The sequence below is a fragment of the Phytophthora infestans genome, genomic scaffold (assembly GCF_000142945.1).
Source record: "Phytophthora infestans T30-4 supercont1.8 genomic scaffold, whole genome shotgun sequence".
In the NCBI taxonomy this organism is placed as follows: domain Eukaryota; phylum Oomycota; class Peronosporomycetes; order Peronosporales; family Peronosporaceae; genus Phytophthora; species Phytophthora infestans.
Genome location: NW_003303751.1, coordinates 2542298 through 2564477, shown reverse-complemented (window position 1 = coordinate 2564477; position 22180 = coordinate 2542298). Strand labels below are relative to the sequence as shown.

The following is a 22180-nucleotide window of genomic DNA, read 5'->3' as shown; positions in this document are numbered from 1 at the left end:
GTTGCCTGGTCGCTCGGATGTCTACGTTGGTACAGGACCCGACATTCCAGTCCAGCACGTTCGCCCTGGTCCCCAAGAAGGACAAACCTCTTCACGTGGATGGTCGTATCATTCACGACTTGTCGGCTCCGAACGGCCAGTCGGTCAACGCTCAGCCTGCCTCTGAGGCGTCGCCGGATGCAACGTGGGATCCGTTTATTTCTATAGCTCGCAGAGTCTGCGACCTCCGTTGGCGGTACCCAGGGTGCAGCATCTACGCCATGGTCGCGGATATCGCCGATGCATTTCACCACGTGCCGGTCCACGCGCGTCATGCATCGGCTTTTGGGGGCTCCTTGCCGCGTAGTCCTCATGGCATAGTTTCCGGTATGGCTGGTTTCGGTTGTACGTCCTCCCCTGGATTCTTCGCGGTGTTCGGGAAAGCAGTCCGCCATTTTAGCGCACAGGATTATCGATACTGCTTGGCCACACTGAACCATTCTGGATCTTCCAGTGGGTGGACGACATCGTCCTTATCGAAGTCGACTTTGGCGATCGACTTCAACAAGCAGAGAAACGTCTCAGAGACGGAGTTAAACTCGTGTTTGGATCAGATGGATGGCATGAGGGCAAGTTCACGACCTGGTCGCGCGTTTTCCATGCGGTGGGGATCGACTGGAACATTCCAGACGAGTGCATCACAGTACCTCAACGCAAGATCGACAAGGTACATGCGGTGTTAGCTGAAGCGATTGGGAAGTCCTACATATCCATAAAACGATTGGACAGCCTCATAGGTGTTCTACGCCATGTCATCAGCTTCATACCCATCACTAAGCCGATCATACAGCGTTTGACAGCGGTTCAGAACCGGTGTCGGAAAGAGGGCAAGCGAGGAGTTCCAATGTCAGCATTCCTTCGGAAGGACCTACTGTGGTGGAACGACTTGGTGTTCGAGAACGAGTTTGCAGGCTTTCCAATGAAACTGTTTGAGAAGGACTCGGGCTATGATGAGGTATGGCTGGTGGAAGCAGATACAAACGAGGTGACAATTACAAACATGCACCTCAGAGAAAGGTATCATGTCAAATTCGAGGACCCCGTCCTGGACGGTGGGGGAATAGCTGCGGCGTTAGCTACGGTAACATACGTGTGGGGACAGAAGCTGAAGGTCGAAGGCACCTGGTGCCGTGTCGTGATTCACAGCAGTCGCTGGATCACCAGGATGATCGAAAGTATGAATTGCAAGTCGCCTGTCGGACAGCACGACCTACGTCGATGTGCATTGAGCCAGGCTCGTTACAAGATTCATTTCACGACACACACTCTGAGTCGAAGGATGGAGCAGACTCCGAGGTGCGATGTTCATACAGAAACTAATACACGTGGTATGAAACAGGTACAACCAGACTCCAGGAAGTCGAGGCTAAACGGGATCAGCTCAAGCGTGCGTCCATCACAGAAGGCACGCCTGGACGGTACAGTAGGAACTTCGAGTTCTGGGAATCCTTCTGCAACGAGTTTGGTTTTCCCGTGTGGATTCACGAACTGCCCAGGGCACGACAAGCGAGGGTGGTTGGATTATTCGCAGCGTTGTGCGCTTCAGAAGGGCACAACCGAGCGAGGAAAGGAAACAAGTACCAGACATTCGAAGGAAAGATGGCAGCTGTGGCATTCGCACACAAAGTCGTTCGGAACGGCCGGCTCAATTACCATGATCCGGAATTTGAGCTCATCGCTAAGGGTTACAAACGTACCCACAGTCAAGTGGATCGGAAACAGCCAGTTACTACACCAATGTTGCTCAAGATGTGGGAGCTCATAGACCACCATGACCCAGAAGGTCAAATGCTGTGGGGATCCATCGTTCTGGGATTCTTCTTCCTCGACAGGAGCTCAGAGCTCTGGGGACCAATAGTTGTGGACAGTTCCACTGGATCGGACAGGGTCCACTGTGTGAAGGCAGCCAACGTGGTTATACGAGATCGGAGTGGAAACAAGGTAGGATACGAAGCCCCAGGGGCGGCCTCAGTAGAGGTGGTATATGACTCTCACAAGGGAGACAAAAGGGCGCAAGGCGTCACGGTCCGCCACTACAGAACCGAGCACCAGGTGCTGTGTCCAGTTATTGCGGCCCAACAGTGTTTAAGAATTCGAGCCGAGTGGCTCGTATCTGGTCGGACCCTGGGTCCATATTTGACGTCGGTGTCAACAACACGCACAATCAAGAAGTCTCGTGTGAGTGAGGCGATCAAGGCAGCAGCTGCAAGCATGGGACGCTCAAGGAAGGACTATTCGGCCCACTCTCTCCGCATCGGAGGAGCGTGTTCACTGCTCGCAGCGGGGAAAAGCGAACTAGTCATCCGACTAATGGGACGGTGGTCCAGTTGGTGCTTCACAGTGTACACCAGACTAAGACCAGGAATGATCTGGGATGCGGCAAGTTGTATGATCAAGGCCTCGACTTGGGAATGCCACGAACCCGGCATCGTGCCGAGCCAGGCTCCGCGCCAATCGAGAGGGGAACTCCAACGAGTCTAACTCTTCAAGCTAATCAAGTTAACTTGCCCCTAGCAGTGATGTCCGAAGGAGGAAAGTTGCTGGCTCCACACTTTTGCAGATCTACAAGGATGGTCGTGGAGTATAGACTCTATAGTAAAGCGCGGGCTGGTGGTTTGTTAAGTTGAGTTGAAGCAACGAATTTACTACTTGTAGTTGAAGGTTCTATTCTTGCTTTCACTATGTGCTGCTGCAACCTGTAATTTTTGTCAACAAAATCTGGTTCACAATGTTGCCACCGTTCGAGAGCGAGGAAGTGATGAGTCTGGCGCGGGCGTGGATCGCAGTGGCATCAGGTTTCCAGCTGAGCAGAGCGTCGCGTTGTTCTGAAAGCAAGTTGGGTCTGAGTATGCAATATGCCGCCAACGTTTGGACGTCGGACGGTTGATGAGCTGCAGAGACAATGGCAATCCATGCGTCCCCAATATGGTGGCCTTCGTCACGCTCTTCAGTCAGAAATACAAGAGATCAACGGATGCTTCGCTTTCTCTGGCTTTCGAGTGGGCTGCCAAGACCTTCCGAGTAGCTACGAAGAGAGAGTTTGAGTATGTAGCGGTAGCGTGGCTACTTGTCAACCAGGCAACATACTGAAAGGATCTCAAGCCAAAACTTATGCATCAATTTGCCTCGATGCACGAGGAAGAAGAACTGAGCGGAGAACAAGATGAAGGGGGCCGACCTCCTGTTCCACAATCTCCGAAGACGCCAACGTCTCCCGTTTGTGGAAATACGCGATCAAGGAGCGAGGGCGACGAAGACGAGAGGCGCGTGCGACAGAGGATCGAGTACGCAAACCCCTACGTCGAATTGGATTTGACAAGCGAAGGCTCAACGCCACAGAAGGCAAGTGTAGTACAAGCTGGATCAGAGGGGCGTGACGACGACGACACTGGTATGGCACGAGTGCTGGAGCGTCGACTGGAGCTGGACATCATGAAACAGAGTGAGGTTGGACTGTCGGTTGAAGCAAAGGAGTATCTCCGCCTGCAGCGTCGATTGATCCTGCAAAACCTGATACCGAAAACGCTGGATCAACCGTCGTAATGACAGGAGCGACTCAAGTTGGGTGTTCATTCGTCTTCGTATCTAATCTACACGCGGCTCCGCGCATTTTAACGTATTTCATTTCCGTGGTTGTATTTTAAGCCTGATCTGGTCGTGATGCTCGTTGCTCCGTTCTGTTGGACTATTCAAGTCGTGGCATCTACTGTCCACGAGAAGGCGAGAGAGACTGCATAGCCTGTGTCGTTGGGCTCCCTCAATGGCGTCAGCAAAGCGCAATTCCATACACTAAATAGTACGTTGAAGCTGCTAGCGAAACAGTACGAGTCGCAGCGTCAATTAGCCAAAATGCGGTGGCCCCCGCTCGTACTTTTGGCGCTGCTACTGCGATGTGATGCAACAGATGCGGCCTGTGCTCGTGGTGTGTACAATAACAAGATCTGTTCAGGACACGGGGCCTGCAACACCCGTAAACTGTGCGAGTCCGACGTTAGACACTTTGTTTTTGACAGTTCGCAGAGTGAGTGAACAATCTACAGATAAGGAAACTTCGATCATTACTCATAAACTTTACCGGGTGTGGCAGAGCGCTGTCCGCTAGGGCCTGCATGGGTGGCTCCAGCGCGAGCGACGGACGACGCCCACTACCTCGTCGAGTGCTCGAACAAGGGACCATGGAGAAGGCAAATGCACATGCGACGAAGGCTTCATAGGCTCAGCCTGTCAACGCAGTACGTATATATCGGATACTGACGATATTCGCAGTATCGGATGTAACTTGCTGACCCCCCGTTGACGCTTAGTGGAGTGTGCCAGTGACTGCAACGACGTTGGGCGATGCGTGTCGCTCAAAGGTCTGTCGGCAATGTATGCGGTGGGCACAGAACCTTTGTACGACTCGGCGTGGGATGCAGATATGATGTACGGGTGCAAGTGTAGCAAAGGATACCACGGTTACGATTGCTCGTTGAGTACGAACTATTTACTTTGAGAAATGTGAATTTGGTGGATTTGAACTCACACGTTTCTTTAAACTTTTAGAATCTTGTCCACGTGGAGATGACCCCATGACAACAGGCCAAAAGAATGAGGTGCAGATTGTGCAGTGTACTGGCACTGGAGGGTCGTTTTTCATGTTCTTCAAAGGGCAAAGCGCGGAAATACCCTTCAACACAAAGCTGGAAGACTTTAAGACGATTCTCACTACGATCAAGACACTTCCTATGGTCAAAGTCACGTTTGGCGGTACAGCAACAACAGTTTGCACTAGTGGGACGGCAAACCCTATCATGATCGAGTTTATTCAGGACTTCGGACCGTAAGTGCGGCTAACCGGATCCTTAAGAACCTTGATATCTGATTCTGGCTACTGTGTGGACTAGGCAATCTCCGATTAAAGTGTTAGGAGCGCTCAAGGGTGTCGTTTATCTTATGGGTGGCAGCGTGTTCGCGACCTCCGCAGGTGGCATTTTAGGCGGACGAACCTCTGTTCAAGGCACTAAGGAATGGGAATTCTGCAGCAGCCGAGGAGATTGCAATTTTGGTTGGTGCTGCTCGTTTTCTCTGGTTAAACTTGAGTATTCTTTACGATATTATGGTGACAATAGAAACGGGTCAATGCAAATGCTACACCAGCCCATTGCCGGGCTTCCGATCGAGTGACGGCTATGGAAATATTGGAACGCGAGGCGATTGCGGATGTGCCAACGATAAAAACTTGTATGGCGGGCCGATCTCAGCCTGTGTGGGTGAACTCGTTTGTAGTGGACACGGCTACTGCACCGGCTCGCCGTCTTACAAGTGCGTTTGCGAGAAAGGCTGGACGACTGGAGATTGCTCGTCGCGTAAGATATATAGTTATCTAGACTAGAAATCCAATGCGGTGACATTTTATTCTTACTTGAAAAATTGCAGGAAAGTGTCCGTCAGGGCCATCGTGGTTCACCACTCCGTCAGTAACTAATACCGTACACAACCATGTTCTGATGCAGGCATTTGCGACCGTACCACGGGTCAGTGCTCTTGTTATACTCCATTTGAGGGCTCTGCATGCGAATTTAGTAAGTACAGAGAGGTGGGAAGCTGCAAGGTAGAGTTCTAATTTGTCATCGCTGCACTGCACAGTGAAATGCCCTGGGGATCCTGTTTGCAGTGGCCACGGTCAGTGCATGACCATTCGTCAGTTGTCGCTAGAAGCAGACTCAGACTCGCCCTCGCTGGTCTTTGACTACGGCACAGATCCAAACAACATTTTAACATTCGACCGTGATAATATTTTGGGCTGCAAATGCGATCCAGGTTACGAAGCCTACGACTGTAGCAAAAGTGGGTTATCACTGTTTGATTCTTGTTGTTTTTGATTAACAAGAACTGTTTATGCTTGAATAGGGTCCTGCCTAAAGGGGGATGATCCCGTCACAACGGACCAAGTCGACGAGATCCAGCTGATCAAGTGTATTGCGACTGGAGGAGTTTTTCGTCTTCAATATCGCACCTTAACCTCGGTCGATATCCCATTTGACGTAACGATGGATGATCTTCGAGATATCCTCATGATTTCCTTCGGCTTTGAAGATCTTGAGGTGGAATACTCTTCCGGAACGAAAGCGTGCTCAGCTCCAGGGTCAGCTGAGAACATTATCACTATTGCCTTCCCACTCGAGCACGGTGACATTCCACCGCTAAGAGCGGAGACGACGGGGCTTACTACATCAAGTGGAGCAGTGAGCGTCGTCACCGCTGATAATGGAGCTGCAATAGGTGGTGTGGTAAGCCAAAAGGGCACAAAGGAGAACGCAGTTTGCTCCAACAGAGGCTACTGCGACTACAGTCAAGGTATCTGTTTGTGTTTGCTAGGATATGGCACAAGCGACGGTCGGGGAAATCAAGGCAATCGAGACGACTGCGGTCATATAATGCCGAAGGTAAAGCACTTGGCTCAGGGTTTAGCCACGAATTAGATTCATTTTCTGGTTATCCGTTAAGAGGCCCTACCCTCGAACTTCGATGCAAAATATCAGTTAGCTTGACGTTTCCGTTAGTTGACTGAAAATTAACCCTTACCAGTATAAAAGGTTTGCCAATTAGAAATGTTTTTAAAGGGTTTCTGTGAAAGATACCTTTTGATTCGCAAAAAATTATTAAATAACTCACTTCAAGTGCCGTCTATGGCGCCTCCCAGCCCCGTGCTCTTCTCTCGCCTCGCACCAGGGACACCAGCAGCCTACACAGCACTCGCCCAGGCTTGGATGACAGTCGTCAATAACGTGGAGTCTCTCACCCCCGAACTACTGGACTCGTCTGATCCATGCAGCGAAAACTATTCGGCGGAAGACAATGAAACGTTCTGGGCGCTGGTGCACCAAGGATATAGTGCAAAATTTGACGATCCTGCTGAAGCTGAAGATGCTCAGACTTTATGCTGGCAGTGGGAAACAGTTCGCATAGCTATCAAAGACTTTAACGGGATTTTAACAGAGATATGGCCAAAAGATCTGGCCAAACATTTGGATAAACTGCCAACACAAGACCGTCACAAATTATTGACACAGCTGCAGATCCTTTATCGAGACAGAATGGGAGAAAGCTTTGAGTATTTGGAGGTGTGGAATTTGCTGACTCATCATGCCAAGTGGGATCGGGTACTCAAACCTTTGATACTACGAGGTAAGATTGGAAAGACTGCAGCTACTACCGATGCTGAAGGGAAAACACAGAGATCACAGGGTGGAGATAATATCACAAAGAAGCCGGAATCTGCCGCTCAGGATCACTTACGTTTAACAATGGAGTGTGCCACACAACATCGTGGAGACTTGGAGACACGAACAAAGAGACCAGCCAGCATTTCATTGCCAACGCCGTCGTCGAATCCGGAAATAAGGATCACAGGAGCCAAACGGAGAAAGAGGATGCCGACGAGAGTGGAGCCACCGGTTGATTTCATGGACGAGGGCGAGGAGACTAGATGTACAGCTCTGTTGGGGGCTACCGGTAGGTGTGGGAACGCCAATTACATTAAAGTCGAAGAAATGAGTCGCAAACTGTTTCCTGTGTGACGCCTGATCGCTCTGACAAATCGAAAGCAGCTGCGGGACACGACGGAGAAGACGATTCTGATAGTGACTCTGGAACCTCAAGTGAGCCTGAAGGGCTTCCAGTATCAAAGGACAAAGACACTGAGCTCATAACAGAAATCGAGACACGAAAACCCCTCAAACAGAGTGAACAAACTACCGAGACAGTGGCCGTCACGCACTTAACATTGGCGTGGGCAAATGTTTGCTGCAGCTGGGCAGAGATGTCACCACGACTTGAAGAATCGAACGAGTGTTTTTGGCTCCACGTCTCGAGTATGTACTTGGATTTAGTAGTGAAGCGAGACCGCCCGAGTGGCATTGAGTTCGTCCTGAAACAGCTCTGGTATGAGATGCGAGCGGAAATTGTCGTCTTCCACACTCTGTACGAGGAAGAGCTGAAGGGCGACAGTTCTGTCAGCCGTACAAACCGCGAATCGATGGTTTCGCGTGCCCAGGAGGCTTATTGGTCGCGATGTGGCCAATGGTTCAAGCATCGCGCTGCATGGGAAATCCTGGAGCGACACAAAGACTGGGAACATACCCTAAAACGATTACTACTACTCGGTTTGGATAAGCGTACAAGTACTACAGATGGCGATGCCTCCTCTTGTAAGTTGACCGGAAGCATTTTACAAGAACCTACCGATAGCCATAACCTTGAAGGAGAGAGTGATGGTCCCGGGGATCTTGTACTTGTGCCAGCATCGGAGTCTTCTGAGGTTTCAGAAGACGTGAATGACGGGAAGCAGAAGAACGCAGCGGTGTCGGAGGGGTGGCTGGAATGGAACACTCGTTTGCTGGAACTGCAAGTGATGACACGCAGCGAGGTCGGGTTGAGCCCCGAAGCGTTGGAGTATCTCCGCCTGCGTCGACAACAAATTCTGGAAAAAGAACAGCTGAAAATGCATTTAAGCAAGCCGCAGACTGACTGATAGTGTTCAATTCATTTCTTGTTTATTATTTTTGTCGACTTTACTTGTGAATTTGTTTTTTTTTTCTTTTCAAAAGGAAAGTTGAAGTTTGCTACATTTGACCTCAGTATGCCCAACCAGAGGTATGCAAAAATTGATTGGAGTTGTTGGATTGCCAAGATTGTCAATCACAATAATTGATTGTGTCAAGATCGACAATCTCAATCTTAGATTTTCCCCTAGGTTCTAGAGCCTATTTGTGCTTCTAGAGCCAATCCTCCACGGTAGAATGGCGTTCCGCCAACCAAACGCTCGAAACCGAGCATACGAGCGAATACTCAATTTGCTTTGGCACCATTTTGGTCGGGACACCTGTTGTAAGAGAGAGCTGGAGTTCGCTGTGTGGCCATTATTCAATTTGCCACATACTTGCAAAGTCAGCGACCAGCAGCACACCATGAAGAGCGCCGAGATCGTCAACATACTCTACAAGGACCCAGTATCTCGCTCCCGATGAAGGAGTCACCAACATTTGCAAGCGGACTAGCTACAGTTCAAGCTGGTGTAGATTCGTCATTGCTGAGAAACGAGCGTAAGGTTTTGCATCGTCTATCTGTCACCTCTCCGCTGCAATCATAGCCAGCTCAGCTTCTCCAAGGTCGAAACGTAAGCGTGCCGCCGAGGATCTGTATGAAAAGCTTAAGAAAAGATCACGCACACGCACAGGACCACAATCGAAATTCAACGACGCAACGTCCGTAGTTGCTGAGCGCTTTTTGTTGGCGTCAAAAGTTCCGTCGGGTATTTGAGGAAGGGCATGAGCCACGAAAATCTCGAGGTGGTCATGTACTTGAAGCTGAACAGGGACTTAGTGACACTTGCGGACGTATCGAAGGCCATTGAGCGAGCTAAAACCATCAACGACGCAGCGGTAGTGTATATAATGACAATAGATTGCATTATCTAGCTTGAAGATTGACAAGATTGCAATCATAGATTGTTTTGAAGCTGAGCCGGCAATCAATATTCAATCTTTATTTACAGACCTCTAATGCCCAAGTGCCACTTGGCTTTTGTCGTTGACAAGCTACATGCCCATAGCTCGAGCCTTCGACGACGCAGAGAAACTGGCGCTGACCCAGGCGTGGATCTCCGCTGCCGAGGACTACGCAGCGAAAGTGCCTACTGCCTCGTTGAAAAGCGTGCTAGGCCACCCGGGTGTTTTCTGGGACAAAGTGTTAGCCACCTACTCTTTGAACGCCCCAGCCAGAAAGGTAGAGGAGCTGCTTGTTCAGTGGCAGACGATATTGCAGTCGATGGGCGAGTTCTTGAAGCTATTTGAGAAGAAATACTTTGAATCTCGACAAGATCTCCACAGCGACTGGGTGTGCGTGGGTCAGGCTTACAAATGAGTGGCGGCTGAGTACAAGGTCAAGACGAGAATGGCGTTCCGGGAGGTCAGTGCGGTGTCTCTGCTCACCAATCGGCAAAAGTGGTGGACTGTTTTGAAACCTCTAGTTAGATAACAGCAAAACGCCTCGATTGAGCTGAATCCTGCTACAGAGCAAGCGCAAACACCCCCGCAAGCAGCGAAGCGCTTACGATGCGAAGCCTATGGAGAACAGGAGCTAGATCGACAGCGAGTAGACGTGGAGAACGTCATTTTGACAGAGTCTAAGGTTGCGGTTCTCCTGTCTCCGCTATGGTCGACAAGTTCGGAGCAGTCGACACCGCAGAAGCCAAGTTTGTCGCTCTCGGAACGCCTGAAAATGCGCAAAATATCCGTAGTGGAGGGCCAACTCGACCTGAAGATCATGACGCAGAGTCACGTAGGACTCTCAGATGAAGCTGTAAAGTATCTACGCTGGCAACGCCGTCTTGTTATCGCTAAAGTGTGACGTCAGATGCGCGGCGTCAACGCGGAAGAAGTGTAGACAGGCAAGGGGAATATTATCGGTTTTTTATTACGCTCTACATGTATTGCAGTTTTCTTAGTATGTGCCATCCCTCTATTTGATTAGAATTCATATCCTTATTGAAAGACCTATTACACTCTCTATTAGCAAACGCGAGCTCGCAAAGCTTTTACTGTAAATATTAAAATACACGACTATTTATTACACCTATGCACAGTCTAAAACTGGGAATTCGACGGGATCTATGAAACAAACTGTAGTGTCCGCGCACACACTGCGCAGAGTGTCCTCAAGCACTCGATTGACACGCTCTTTCTGGCCGTCGGTCTGTGGATGGTCCGCAGCACCACGTACATGGTCGGCGCAGCTTCCAGTTGTTGAGTTTGCATTTAACAGCGCTGCGCACGTGTCCACGGGGCTCACGCCATTCTACTTGAACGGCTTCCGTCACCCCCAGAGTGCCTCTCACTCTTCAAGGAGACACTGACTTCTCTATTCTAAGTGAAGGGGAGACTCGGAAAGCTCTTTCCTCCCAGGTCTCAGATGTGGTCTCACATCTGAGACGAGTTTCACTGCGGAAACAGGTGGAATCCTTTATGGATACCAAGCTGAGCGTTGTCAGCAGGGTTCGCGATGCCATGGCAGCGGCCCAAGATAAACAAAAGGAGTATTCCGACAAACATGGAAGAGGAAACTTAAGTGTATTTAAAGTGGGGGACTTAGTGTTACTAGACACGAGGAACCTACCTCTTGACACTGCCAGCTCTGTCGGCAGCAACAAGCTGAAGCACCGCTTCATCGGACCATTTGCAGGCCTGGCCAGACATGGTGCGTCGTACACCATCGACCTGCCAAAGTCAATGACGACGCACCCGACGTTCTATGCTGGACGTCTTAAGCGGTACTTTGACCCGCAGGGGGTTGCTGACTCGCAGACCCCCCTTGACCTAGCTCCTCGAAGCGAGGGCCGGTCACAGACGTCGACGGGGGCGTCGGAGCAGGCACCCAAGCCTCGGTCGGAACGGCAACGCTGCGGTCAAGACCGTACGCCGGAGGGGCTCCGTACGAACGGACCCCGGAGCCATACGCCGAGTACGCCGTGTACGCACCACACGCGTACCTCTGGGAGTGCATTGAAGGCGGCTCCGGACGTGGCAACAGAGTTTCGACACGTCGGATCATGCGGAAGGCCTCGTCCAGATCGGACGAAGAGGCCCGTCGGTCCACCCGCAGATGCAGGCTCGCGACTTCACGGACCAACAGGTCCAGGCGGCCCGCAAGACGAGCGAGTTCGCCCTGATTCCCGGCCTGGGTGACACCATCCCCGCCAGTCCCAAGGCCAAGTGTAAGCTTAAGCACGAGGACGCGTTGACGAAGGCAGACAAGTAGGGTACCCATCTTCCGTTAGATAGGGCTTAAAAAGAATTTTTCGACTTGCTTCGGTGAGAACTTACTCTGCGAGCGCTGGAAAGGCTTTGTGATGCGTCGAACATGGTGTCGCGGTCTCCTTCTCTTGTCGGGGTCGTGTATCTTGTGAAAGCCGACGTAGGAACTTAGACGTATTAGATGTGTAAAATATACTTGTTTCTTATTTGTTTTTCTTGAGCACTTCTCGTAAAAGAAGGAAATTCACGACTGAGGGCTCTCTTACCAGCTCTCTAACTTGCCAAAGTACCTCCTACCAACACCAGTACCTCTAGTTGTCGTTTGTAAACGGAGTCAGCGTACCACTGTCTGGACTCCTTCGCTCCATTTTAGACTAGGGACGAGGTAGTCGGCGACGGGGAATGAGACTGATCGGGTCTGACGCTCTTCTTACGCCGTTCGCTAAATTGCCGTAGGCAGTCGTCCAGAATAGCGAGTCCTTCCTCTAGCCGAAGACCGTGACATTTCTCCCCGAGTGCAGCTCGGAGTCCTCGCCGAGCCTCATCCTTTCCAGCAGGTCCAATCGCCGAGTCGACCGGCAGATCTGGAACGATCGACCTCGTTCCAATCGAATTCGAATCCGAATTTTCCTGCGCCACCGAGGTCGTACCATTAGGACCGGCACGTAAATGGTCGAGGCTTGCTCTCTCTCCTTTCCCGCAGCTCCTTCCGACTTTCAAGCTTAGCCCAACCCTTTTGTGCGGCCTCAATTCCAAAGCCGTCGACAGTCTTCACCCGCGACGCCCAGTAGTACCTCGTAGCGTTCCAATATGTAAATGCAAAATACAGTTCAGTGTCCCGAGACTCACTCGTTCCCAAACACCAACAAGAGTGCAGCTCCACTCGTTCCAACCAGTCAGAGGACCAGTTAGAACAACACTTCCGCGTCGTCCACATCAGCGTTGGCTTTGAATAACCTGACGCTCCGACGTATCTCCGGGAGACCCTTCTTCTTACGGTCTGCTTCCTCAAAGACGCTTATCAAGGCTCCGAACTCGGGGAACAAAGCAGCTCGGGGAAAACAAAAGGTCTCGTACGTAGCCGTCAGCACTAGGTACTGCAGCTCGCCCTTTTCCACTCTTTTAGCGACGACGTCCACTATGGGCGACGACACACCGGTGAAAGCTGTCTCCTCACCCCCGATAGACACTCGTTCTACAAAACTCGACTGAGGCAGAACTTCTTCTTGTAGGGGTCCAGCCTCCAATAGCAATTCGTTCTCGGCTTCATCCTCGATGGACGCATCATTACTTATCTCGCTCCCAGCTGCCACATTCTCGCAGGTAGCACTCTCACTAGCCACATTCCCGGCTATCCCTCTAGGCACTTCGTCCGCAAATGGTCGACTCCAGCGACCACAGAAGCGTTTCAACCGATTCACGTTCACAGCGACGACCCGGTCGGGGTGTTTAGGGATTGATATCTTGTAAGCATTCTCCCCGACTTGGCCGACAATACGGTACGGACCGTGCCAAGAGAATGCCAACTTCTTCGTCTTCTTTTCGCCACCTTTTGCCCTGAAGAACTGATAGACACAGACGGGATCGCCTACTTCGTACGTCACCTTGACTTGCTTATTCAATCGCTGCTCGTGACGATCTTGGGTCTTCAATAGCTGTCGTTCCACCAGGCGCCGTGAGTCACGTAGCGACAGATACAACTTTCTTCGGTACGTGGCAATCTCGTTGCTTTTCCAGTCCTTTCCGGTTTTGAGAAAGGCCAAGTCGATCGGCAATATTGGGTCACGACCGTACAGACTGAAAAAGGGAGTATCTCCAAGACCTTCATGATAGGCAGTCCGATAAGCCAATAGGACTCGAGGCAAATAGATATCCCAATCGGTCTGAGTTTCACTCACGAACATCTTAAGCATTCCCAGCGGCGTCCCATTGAATCGCTCTACCAGTCCCTGAGTTTGGGGGTGGTAGGCGGCTCTAAACAACTTCTTTATCCCTAGCGTCTGGTATAATGATCGTACCAAATCTGATGTGAAGTTCGTTCCTCGGTCACTAAGCAGTCGTTCCGGAACGCCGTGACGGCAAATGACACCTTCGAGCATAGCGTCCACAAAGGAGATCGCGTCCAGCGGCGCCACCGCGAAAGCTTCAGCCCATCTCCTGAAGTAATCCACAAACACCAAAATATACTTGTTCCCTCGTGGAGTGACCACCAAAGGACCGACGGCGTCAACCACCAACAACGAGAACGGTCCCGATAACTCCTGTATCGGCATCTTCTGCATTAGACCGGCTCTCCAGGGTCTTTAACCTTTACCACCACTACAAATGGCACACTCTTTCACGTACTCAACCACGTCCTTTCGCCATCCGTGCCAGTAGGCATGGCGCCTTACTTTGTCCAATGTCTTCGTCTTTCCCAAATGAGCAGAGAATATGTCAGCGTGACAATAATGTAGAGCCGTCTCGATAAACGGTAAGGGAACGACAGGAACTGTCACCGTCCGCGCAGGACCGGCACGAACCCCTAAGTGCACGAGGCGCATAAGGACCTCGTTCTTCATCTAGTGGTGCGGTGACATCTTTAGCACCGTCACCCTTAGTTGAGGATCCAAGGCCAGCGCACCGTCCTTCAGAAATGCTCTCATGGCACGCATCCACAGCACCCGCTCTTGTTCTTTTACAAACTTGTCGCAGTCCAACCCGAACACGTCGATCGTGGAGGGCAGGGAAGAAGGAGCGCCAGCTTGTAGTTCTTCCTCTTGTTCTTCCTGGGTGAGCTCGTTGGCAGGTGCCGCCTCTTCGGTCTGCTCCCCGACTAAAACTGAACCGTCGGTCACGTTTTAGCCCTCGTTCCCATCTGAAACGATCGTTCCAAGTCTGTCAGGCGGATCGTTCCTTTCTTCGTTCAAGAGATCATTCATCGTGATGGCCCCTATCGTTTCCTTCCCGGCGCGATGATATAGCCTTGACAAGCCGTCTGCGTGCCCCATGGACGTCCCAGGAAAACAGCAAACTGTCAACTGACCGCTCGCTCATTGAAAGAACGATCGCCTTCTCCCCCAGTTCGACGAGAAGACACCTTTGGAAATAGCTCCGCGAGTCGCAGAAAAGCTGACACTGAACCTGAGGACAATATGAATCGAGTAGCAGCCGTAGTGACCCTGCAGGTGGACAAAAAACACTCCAAGCCGGAGGAGTACCCCGCTTGGCGCCTACGAGTGCTTACAGGTCTAAACGTCTCAAACATAGCCCAGCTTGTCCTGGACAAGGAGCCCTTCAACGACGACTGGTCTTCTAGCGTGAATGACTGTTGGAATAGCAGATATCGCAAATCAAATGGCCTTCTTGTCTCGGCCATCTCTGATGAAACCCTTATCCGTTACCAGGGCGTGGTCAACCTGGCTGACCCTGTCGAGCTATGGCGGGTGTTAGCTGAGGATTCCGGCCAAGGGCGAGGGGTAACCACGGTGCTGATTTGGGAACGAATCTACGGGCGAATGTTTCGCCCAGATGAGCCCGTGCGAGACTACATCGCCGACCTACTGAAGATGCAGCGCGAACTAGCGGAAAATAATGACCCCATCTCAGGCTCGCGACTTGCTAAGGTTATGCTGACTAAGGCTCCCCAACGATTGCAGATGAAGTTACGGAGAAGCTACGCCGTGATCCAGACTACAAATATACGGTGCGCGACGCACGTGGCCGTCTGGAGAATGCAAAAAATACAACGCAACCAGCGAGTGCGTGAATCAAGCAGCAGCGCTGCGAACAAGCCGTGGTCTGGCCAGTTAGCCCCAAGCAAATGTTGTGCAGCAGCACGGCAATAGTGAAAAAGGTCCTCGCCGCCAGCGCGGCGGCAAATATGGTCGCAACCGTGGCTCAAGTGCTGCATCTACAAACACTGGCAAGTCTAATGCAGAAAGGATTGCGAAAAAGAAAAGAACTCGAAGTGCAATGCTTGTGGTGAGAAGGGCCACTGGCACGGTGATGCTGAGTGCATCACCAAGGACGTCGTCAAACCCAAACCAATCAAGGTGACGAACAAGTGCGCTCTCAGAGAGGAGCTATTCTCCGGTAACATGAACCGCCTGGCTCGCGTGACAGGTAGGTAGAGTGCATGACATCTCGTGATGAACATGCAGAGCACGCAGTTAATGAAATTAGGAATGATGATCGATTGATTTCGCTGAACGACGTGCGTTCGGTACATGGGGTACAAGCAGTGGAGCAAATGGAACAGAAGCTCCATCGCCGAAACACCGAAGCTGGTGGGGTTACTGTGCGTGCTGCGTCGCCACAGTACTCACCCACGAGTCCTTCGTCGAGCCCCGTTGTTCGCAGCTCTACGTACTCTCCGACAACACCAGCGTCACCTGATTACGCAGTGAATGCAGTAATTGGAGACGACGAGCATGTCCCTGTCTTGCAGACAGATGGAATTGAATGGCTTCTCGATAGTGGATCGCAAGTTACTCTGTGCGGAGATTTGACTTGTTTTTCGTATGTAGAGCATGGAACTTCCAGTAACGTGATGATGGCCTGCGGTCAGTCAGAAGTCATGCAAGTAAGCGGAAGTGTGGTGTTCCGTGTCGAAAACGGAGTCACGGGCAAGTGGGAGCCTCGCCGCCTGGACAATGTCCACTACTCTCCTAGTGCCCACGTGAACCTGATAAGCCTAGGGTACATGCGCGCCTGTGGGTTTAAGCTTGTCTTCAATGAAGACCAGAGCACTGCGTGGCTCTGCAAGGATGGGTTGGAGCTGCGCTTCGACCATCATGACCTGCTATACCGCCTGCGTGCGAAGCGGTCTGTGCGATTGGTCGGTGCTGTTGAAGAGCGCAAGGATGTGATGGGATTGCTGCACAATCGCCTTGGACACGTGAACATGAAGCTTACCAAGGAGTTGGCTAATGACAAGGCCGATTTTGGCTTTAACTTTAATATGCAGTCGTTGAAGGACTATGAATGCGTATCTTGTTTATCGGCTAAGTTCAAGCGTATCACTTACAAGCGTGGGCCACGGCGGCGGAAGAACCCGCTGGAAAAGCTATCTGTTGATCTCTGCGGCATCAATCAAGACACGGCAACTGGCGAAAAGATGTTCATGCTGGTAGTAGATGAGGCAATGCGATACAAGTGGTGCTATCTGCTAAAGCATAAAGACGAAGCAGCCAAGCTTATCGAAGAACTGGTATTGAGGCTCAACACTCAGTTCAAGCGTGCAGGACATTCAGTAACGTTGGTGCACTCAGATCAAGGTGGAGAATTCGTGAACACCTACCTGAAACGGTTCTGCTCGAGCAAGGGCATTGAATTTAAGCCTACGAATGCTTACTCCCCGGAAGAGAACGGGACTGTGGAACGGGCCAATGGTATAGTGCTTCCAAGGCTACGAGCAGTACTTCATGCAACCAATCTACCGAACCTGTTGTGGGGTGAAGCTACTCTACACATGTAGACACACTGAACCTCCTTCCGACATCTCCATTGAACGGGAAGTCGCCCCATGAGCTGCTGTTCGGCACGGCACCGGTGCTGCGACACCTACGAGCCTGGGGTTGCTTGGTACATGCGTACGTACCTCCTGAGACCCGTCCAACGCGAGCAAAGCTGGACCGACGCCGAAGCTGCACTTCGGACACAGAACCTTTTGTCGCTGCGTCTTGTTGATCATGCCACCACCGATATGTTTCGTTGGATTGAGTGGACGGTGATGGATTGTCTACCCCTAACGTTTTGTGAGCGGGAAATGGTTCGTCAAAACGCCAAGCTTCCTCGCACCCGCGGTCTGTGCTTTCGATTTTCCTGAGCTATAGTACTACTACGACTGGATACAAGTTGATGGGCCTGCAAACTGGCGCCGTGACTACTCGACGCAGTGGGAACGTATATTTTCATGAGAAGTTTACTGTTGCGAACGACTACATCCGTCAGCTACTGCTGAGCATGGATTTCAGTGGGGGCTATGAGCTTGTGAATGCGATCCCGGTGGTGCCTATCACATCTACACTTGAAGCCCGACTATTTCCCGAAGCAGGTAGCGCACCTGACGTGCCTGCGGCTACCAAATCAACCAATCTGCCTCCTGAAAAGGAAATCGGTGAGAATGCGGAGCCAGTGGGGGTTGTTGCAGCAACACCCGGAACGGAGTTGCAGCCAGCGGGTGTGACAAACAAGAAGAAGAAGCGAAAGCGGCAAGTCTCTTCAAGCAGTGAGCAGGACTCCAGCAACGAGTACCAGCCATGATGTACGAACTCACCTTCAGCGGAGGTACGAGGATCAAGCCCTCGCAGAGTGAGAAAGCTACCGGCTCGTCTCAATGACTATGTGGTCGGTTCTGTGATGAACACGACGACGGACATTCCAATTCCTAATACCTACAAGCAAGCGAAGGCGAGTAAGTATTGGCCGGAGTGGAAAGCAGCGATGGAGGACGAGCTGTCATCATTGCGCGCACATGGAACTTGGAAGCTTGTTGTACGAGCCAAGACCAAGAGTCAGACTGTTATCACAAACCGATGGGTCTTTGCGGTCAAGAGAGATGCTGAAGGGTGAATCCAGCGGTTCAAAGCCCGGCTGGTGATCCATGGCTTCAAGCAGAAGTATGGAGTTGACTATGTGGAGACATTTGCGCCTGTCATTCGGTTTGAGACCATCAGAGCGGTCATCCTGTATGCTGTGAAGCGTGGCTGGCCTGTCTTACAGTACGACGTCAAGACTGCGCTCTTGTACGGTCTACTTTCTGAGCCCATTTACATGGAGCAGCCTGTGGGGCTCGAAGAAAACGGTGGGCAAATGATCTGCCAACTCATTAAGTCTCTCTACGGCTTGAAACAAGCACCTGCAGTATGGAACAAGACGTTGCATACACTACTTGAGAAGCTGGGTCTCACCCGTTTGGACAGTGACTATGGCCTATACGCTATGTACAACGACGACGGAGATGTGACGATGATTCTTAGTGTGTACGTGGATGACCTCCTGTTGATGGGACCGACAAATCTGTGTACCAAGATTGCAGAGAAGCTGAAAAATGCATTCACCTTGACGATCATGGGTGAAGTCAAGTTCCTGCTGGGCATTGAGATTACTATCGTCAGGGCGCCCAACAAAATCATGTATTACCAGCGGGCACACATCGACAAGATCCTAAAAGCCTACGGGATGCAGGATGCCTACGGATGCTGGACTCCACAGTCAACCAGCGAGTCGAAGGCTAACGTGAAAGCCGTTGCGCCTGGTATGAAACTACCGTACCGAGAGATTGTCGGGTCACTGCAGTAACATAGTGTCGGGCTCGCGGCACATGCGGTACGCCATTTGGGCAAGTACCTGTCGTGCTTTGAGCACAAGCACTACCGTGAAGCCCAGCGGGTTCTCCGGTATCTGAAGCAGACACGTGATCATGCACTTCACATGGACGTTGTTTCGGGCAAGGACGTTGAAGTTACGGTGTAGACGGACAGTGATTACGCTAACGATCCGGATGAAGCCAAGTCTATCTCGGGCTACGTCACGTTTCTTGACGGCAATGTCGTGTCTTACGGATCCCGGAAGCAAGGGATTAACGCTCAGTCGAGCACAGAGGCTGAGTACATCGCTATGAATGAAGGGGTTAAGGACAAATATGGCTGGATGGTCTATTAGAGGAGCTACGGTGGTCTGCGGTGATAACCAAGCGGCCCTCTGTCTTACTGCAAAACCGGGAAAGCACTCAGCCACGAAACATATACAGAACAAATATTATTTGGTTCAACATTTAGTGGAGGACGAGCAACTACGAACTCTACATGTGCCTACTGACGACTATACGGCTGACATCATGACCAAGCCGTTGGTAAACGCAAAATTCACAAAGTTTCGAAAGCAGTTGAAGGTGTTACCTGTACCAAGTCTAGCTACTGCTACTGCTACTGCTGAACATCAACACTAGCTACCAAATCCAGTGCAAACGTTCGAGCCACTTGCTAGGCTGATCCTGCGGGTCAAGCCAGCTCGACGCGCGTTTCGAACGAGTGGGGGTGTGAGGTACCAGAGTGTACCAGTGCCAGACTGCCAGCGAGCAGTGCTGGCACCGACGTGTAGCAGCGGCCACATGGTCGCGTACGCAATTGTACTCCATATTCCTCCTGCGATGGTGAGAGGCGCAGCCTCTCATGGCGGTTGCAACCGCCCAAGTCCTCAGTACCAGTACTTGCAGCTAGATAAGACAACAAGAGTGGTTAGCAACTGCTCACTAAATAAAACATGGGTCCCAAGGTTGAGAAGCGGGCTGCAACGCAGCTCTGCTCTCACTTCCAATCGTACCAGCGAGTACTCAAGCTCCTCACCTTGGTTGTTCCCGACGCGGCATTCTGCCAGGCAACTCCCTGCCTTCCACCTCGTCTATCTGGCTCTTCCTTTAAGTATACGTGCTGCTGGATCCTACGTCACGCTGACGGTAACTACAAGGCACACAGCACGTCTCATGATATGCAGTATATGGGTGTTGGAGATGACGCGCTGGTAATCAGCACTCGTTTATCTGCGGTTTAACTTTGCAATTCATTTACTTGTAAGATTCATCACCACGTTGCTGCTTTGCCGTCTCTAAACAGGGAGAAGAAGCGGGCGCAAGTTGTGCAGAAGCTCTTAACCTTGGTGACGAGCAGACTACCGTCCGCTTCATGCTGTCTCTTAAGTTTTAATACAATCTTTGGTACACTAGATTGGCGTTCTCTCTTGCTCCTCCCAGCGAACGAATTTCTGTGCAAGGTTGAAGGAACACCTACCGCTGTCGGTGTATAGGAAGCAACTTCGCTGCTCATCGAAGGCTTAAATACTCTTAGTGTATGTTTGGAGTTACTATACAACAGGAAATACGAACTGTCAGAGAAGAATTTGCAGTATTCATTGGATAGGAACTTGTTGTACTAATGACCTAATATAGCATGGGCTGCGGGCAAAACGGAGACGGGATTGGAAGTGCGCAGCTCAGCTTGAAATGTCGAGTTTCTGCCACTCGATATATAAAAAAAATACAAGATACTCTTCGATATGATTTTTTTTTGTTTTCTCCGTCACCAACGGCAGAAAGTGAATGGAGCGCGTTGGCAAACGGTTTTGGCTACTCCCCAGATGGTACATGTGGTTTTATGAAACTTCAAGTTGTACTCGCAGACCTCGTGATCACCTGGTATTGCTATCAACCACGATTCTAAATACTTTGAGGTTTTAGTCACAACTATCTGCAAAGCTTTGTAAATGAGTTCTATGACAAACGGCTTAACAACGATCGATTATCGCTACAAGTTTCGGTACCTTGGTGTCGTCAGTAGTAATAATTCTGATCAATCGAGGTGAAATCAAATCTGCTGTGGTTGGCACCCGTGCCAGTGATCTGTGTTTACCAGGGGTAAAGTAGTTGGATGGCGCAGGTTGGGTGACGCAGGTTTCAAATTGTGCCCGTGTGATTGGCACAGCAGCAGTATTATACAGTATTTATACTGACATTAGCGATAAGAATTCAAGGTGTGAACGACAATGAATCGCGGAAGAAAGCACGACGTGAAGTACCAGAAGTTATGTCAAGATTTAACAAGAATTGCGAGCGAACGCTAAAGAGTTTGAGCTAGCAATTTAAAACGGAACATGCCGATCGCGTTTTCGAGAGTGATAACGAGTAGGGCGGGTGCTTTAAACCTCAGTTGGGACAGCTCCGCAGCCCATCGTGCCAACTTCGCATTCGACGTCCTTGTGTTGTCACTAAAAATCCACGGAAGGGCTTGATGATCCGTGTACAGGTCAAACTCACCGTGGTCGAGATAGCACTTGAACTTTCGTGTCGCCCAGACGATTCCCCAGCACTCAATTTTGGTAGTGACACAGGTCTTATTGATCCAATTCCTTTAAGATCCTACCAACATCTTACTCGCGTAGGCAACCGCTCGGTCACGTTTGTCGACTTCCTGCATCAGACAGGCCCCTACCGCCAAATGGGACGAACCACATAGAGCTTGAACATCTTGCTAAAGTTGGGATATATCAGAATAGGAGGTTTCACCAAAGCCCGTTGTAGCTGTCGGAACGCCACTTCGCAATCTTCGTTCCATTTGAAGTCCACTTCTTTCTGCTTTAGTCGTTCCAAAGGGGCGGCAATAGCAGCAAACCCTGGTATATAGCGTCGGAAGTAGCTCGTTAGTCCTAGGAAAGTACAAACGGTGTGAAGGTCGTGTGGCCTCTCAATATCCATCACTGCCTTCGCTTTCTCGGGGTTCGGTAGTATGCCCGTAGGCGTCACGATATGTCCCAGGAACGCTACTTGGTCACGTCCCCAGTGGCACTCTTTCATTTTCAGCTTAACGCCCGCC

At 50.9% G+C, this 22180-nt stretch overlaps 1 protein-coding gene across 1 annotated transcript; it reads left to right on the top strand.

The window, feature by feature from the left end:
• Positions 1-2925: 2925 nt before the first annotated feature.
• PITG_06521 (uncharacterized protein) lies at positions 2926-8551 on the top strand (the record flags this gene model as incomplete). The annotated part of the gene is made up of 11 exons (XM_002998576.1): positions 2926-3093; positions 3142-3486; positions 3847-4060; positions 4344-4511; positions 4582-4858; positions 4923-5002; positions 5532-5552; positions 5665-5865; positions 5929-6375; positions 6700-7206; positions 7626-8551. 11 exons carry the CDS (start codon positions 2926-2928, stop codon positions 8549-8551), a joined length of 3354 nt encoding a protein of 1117 aa, XP_002998622.1.
• Between the last annotated feature and the right edge of the window lie 13629 nt (positions 8552-22180).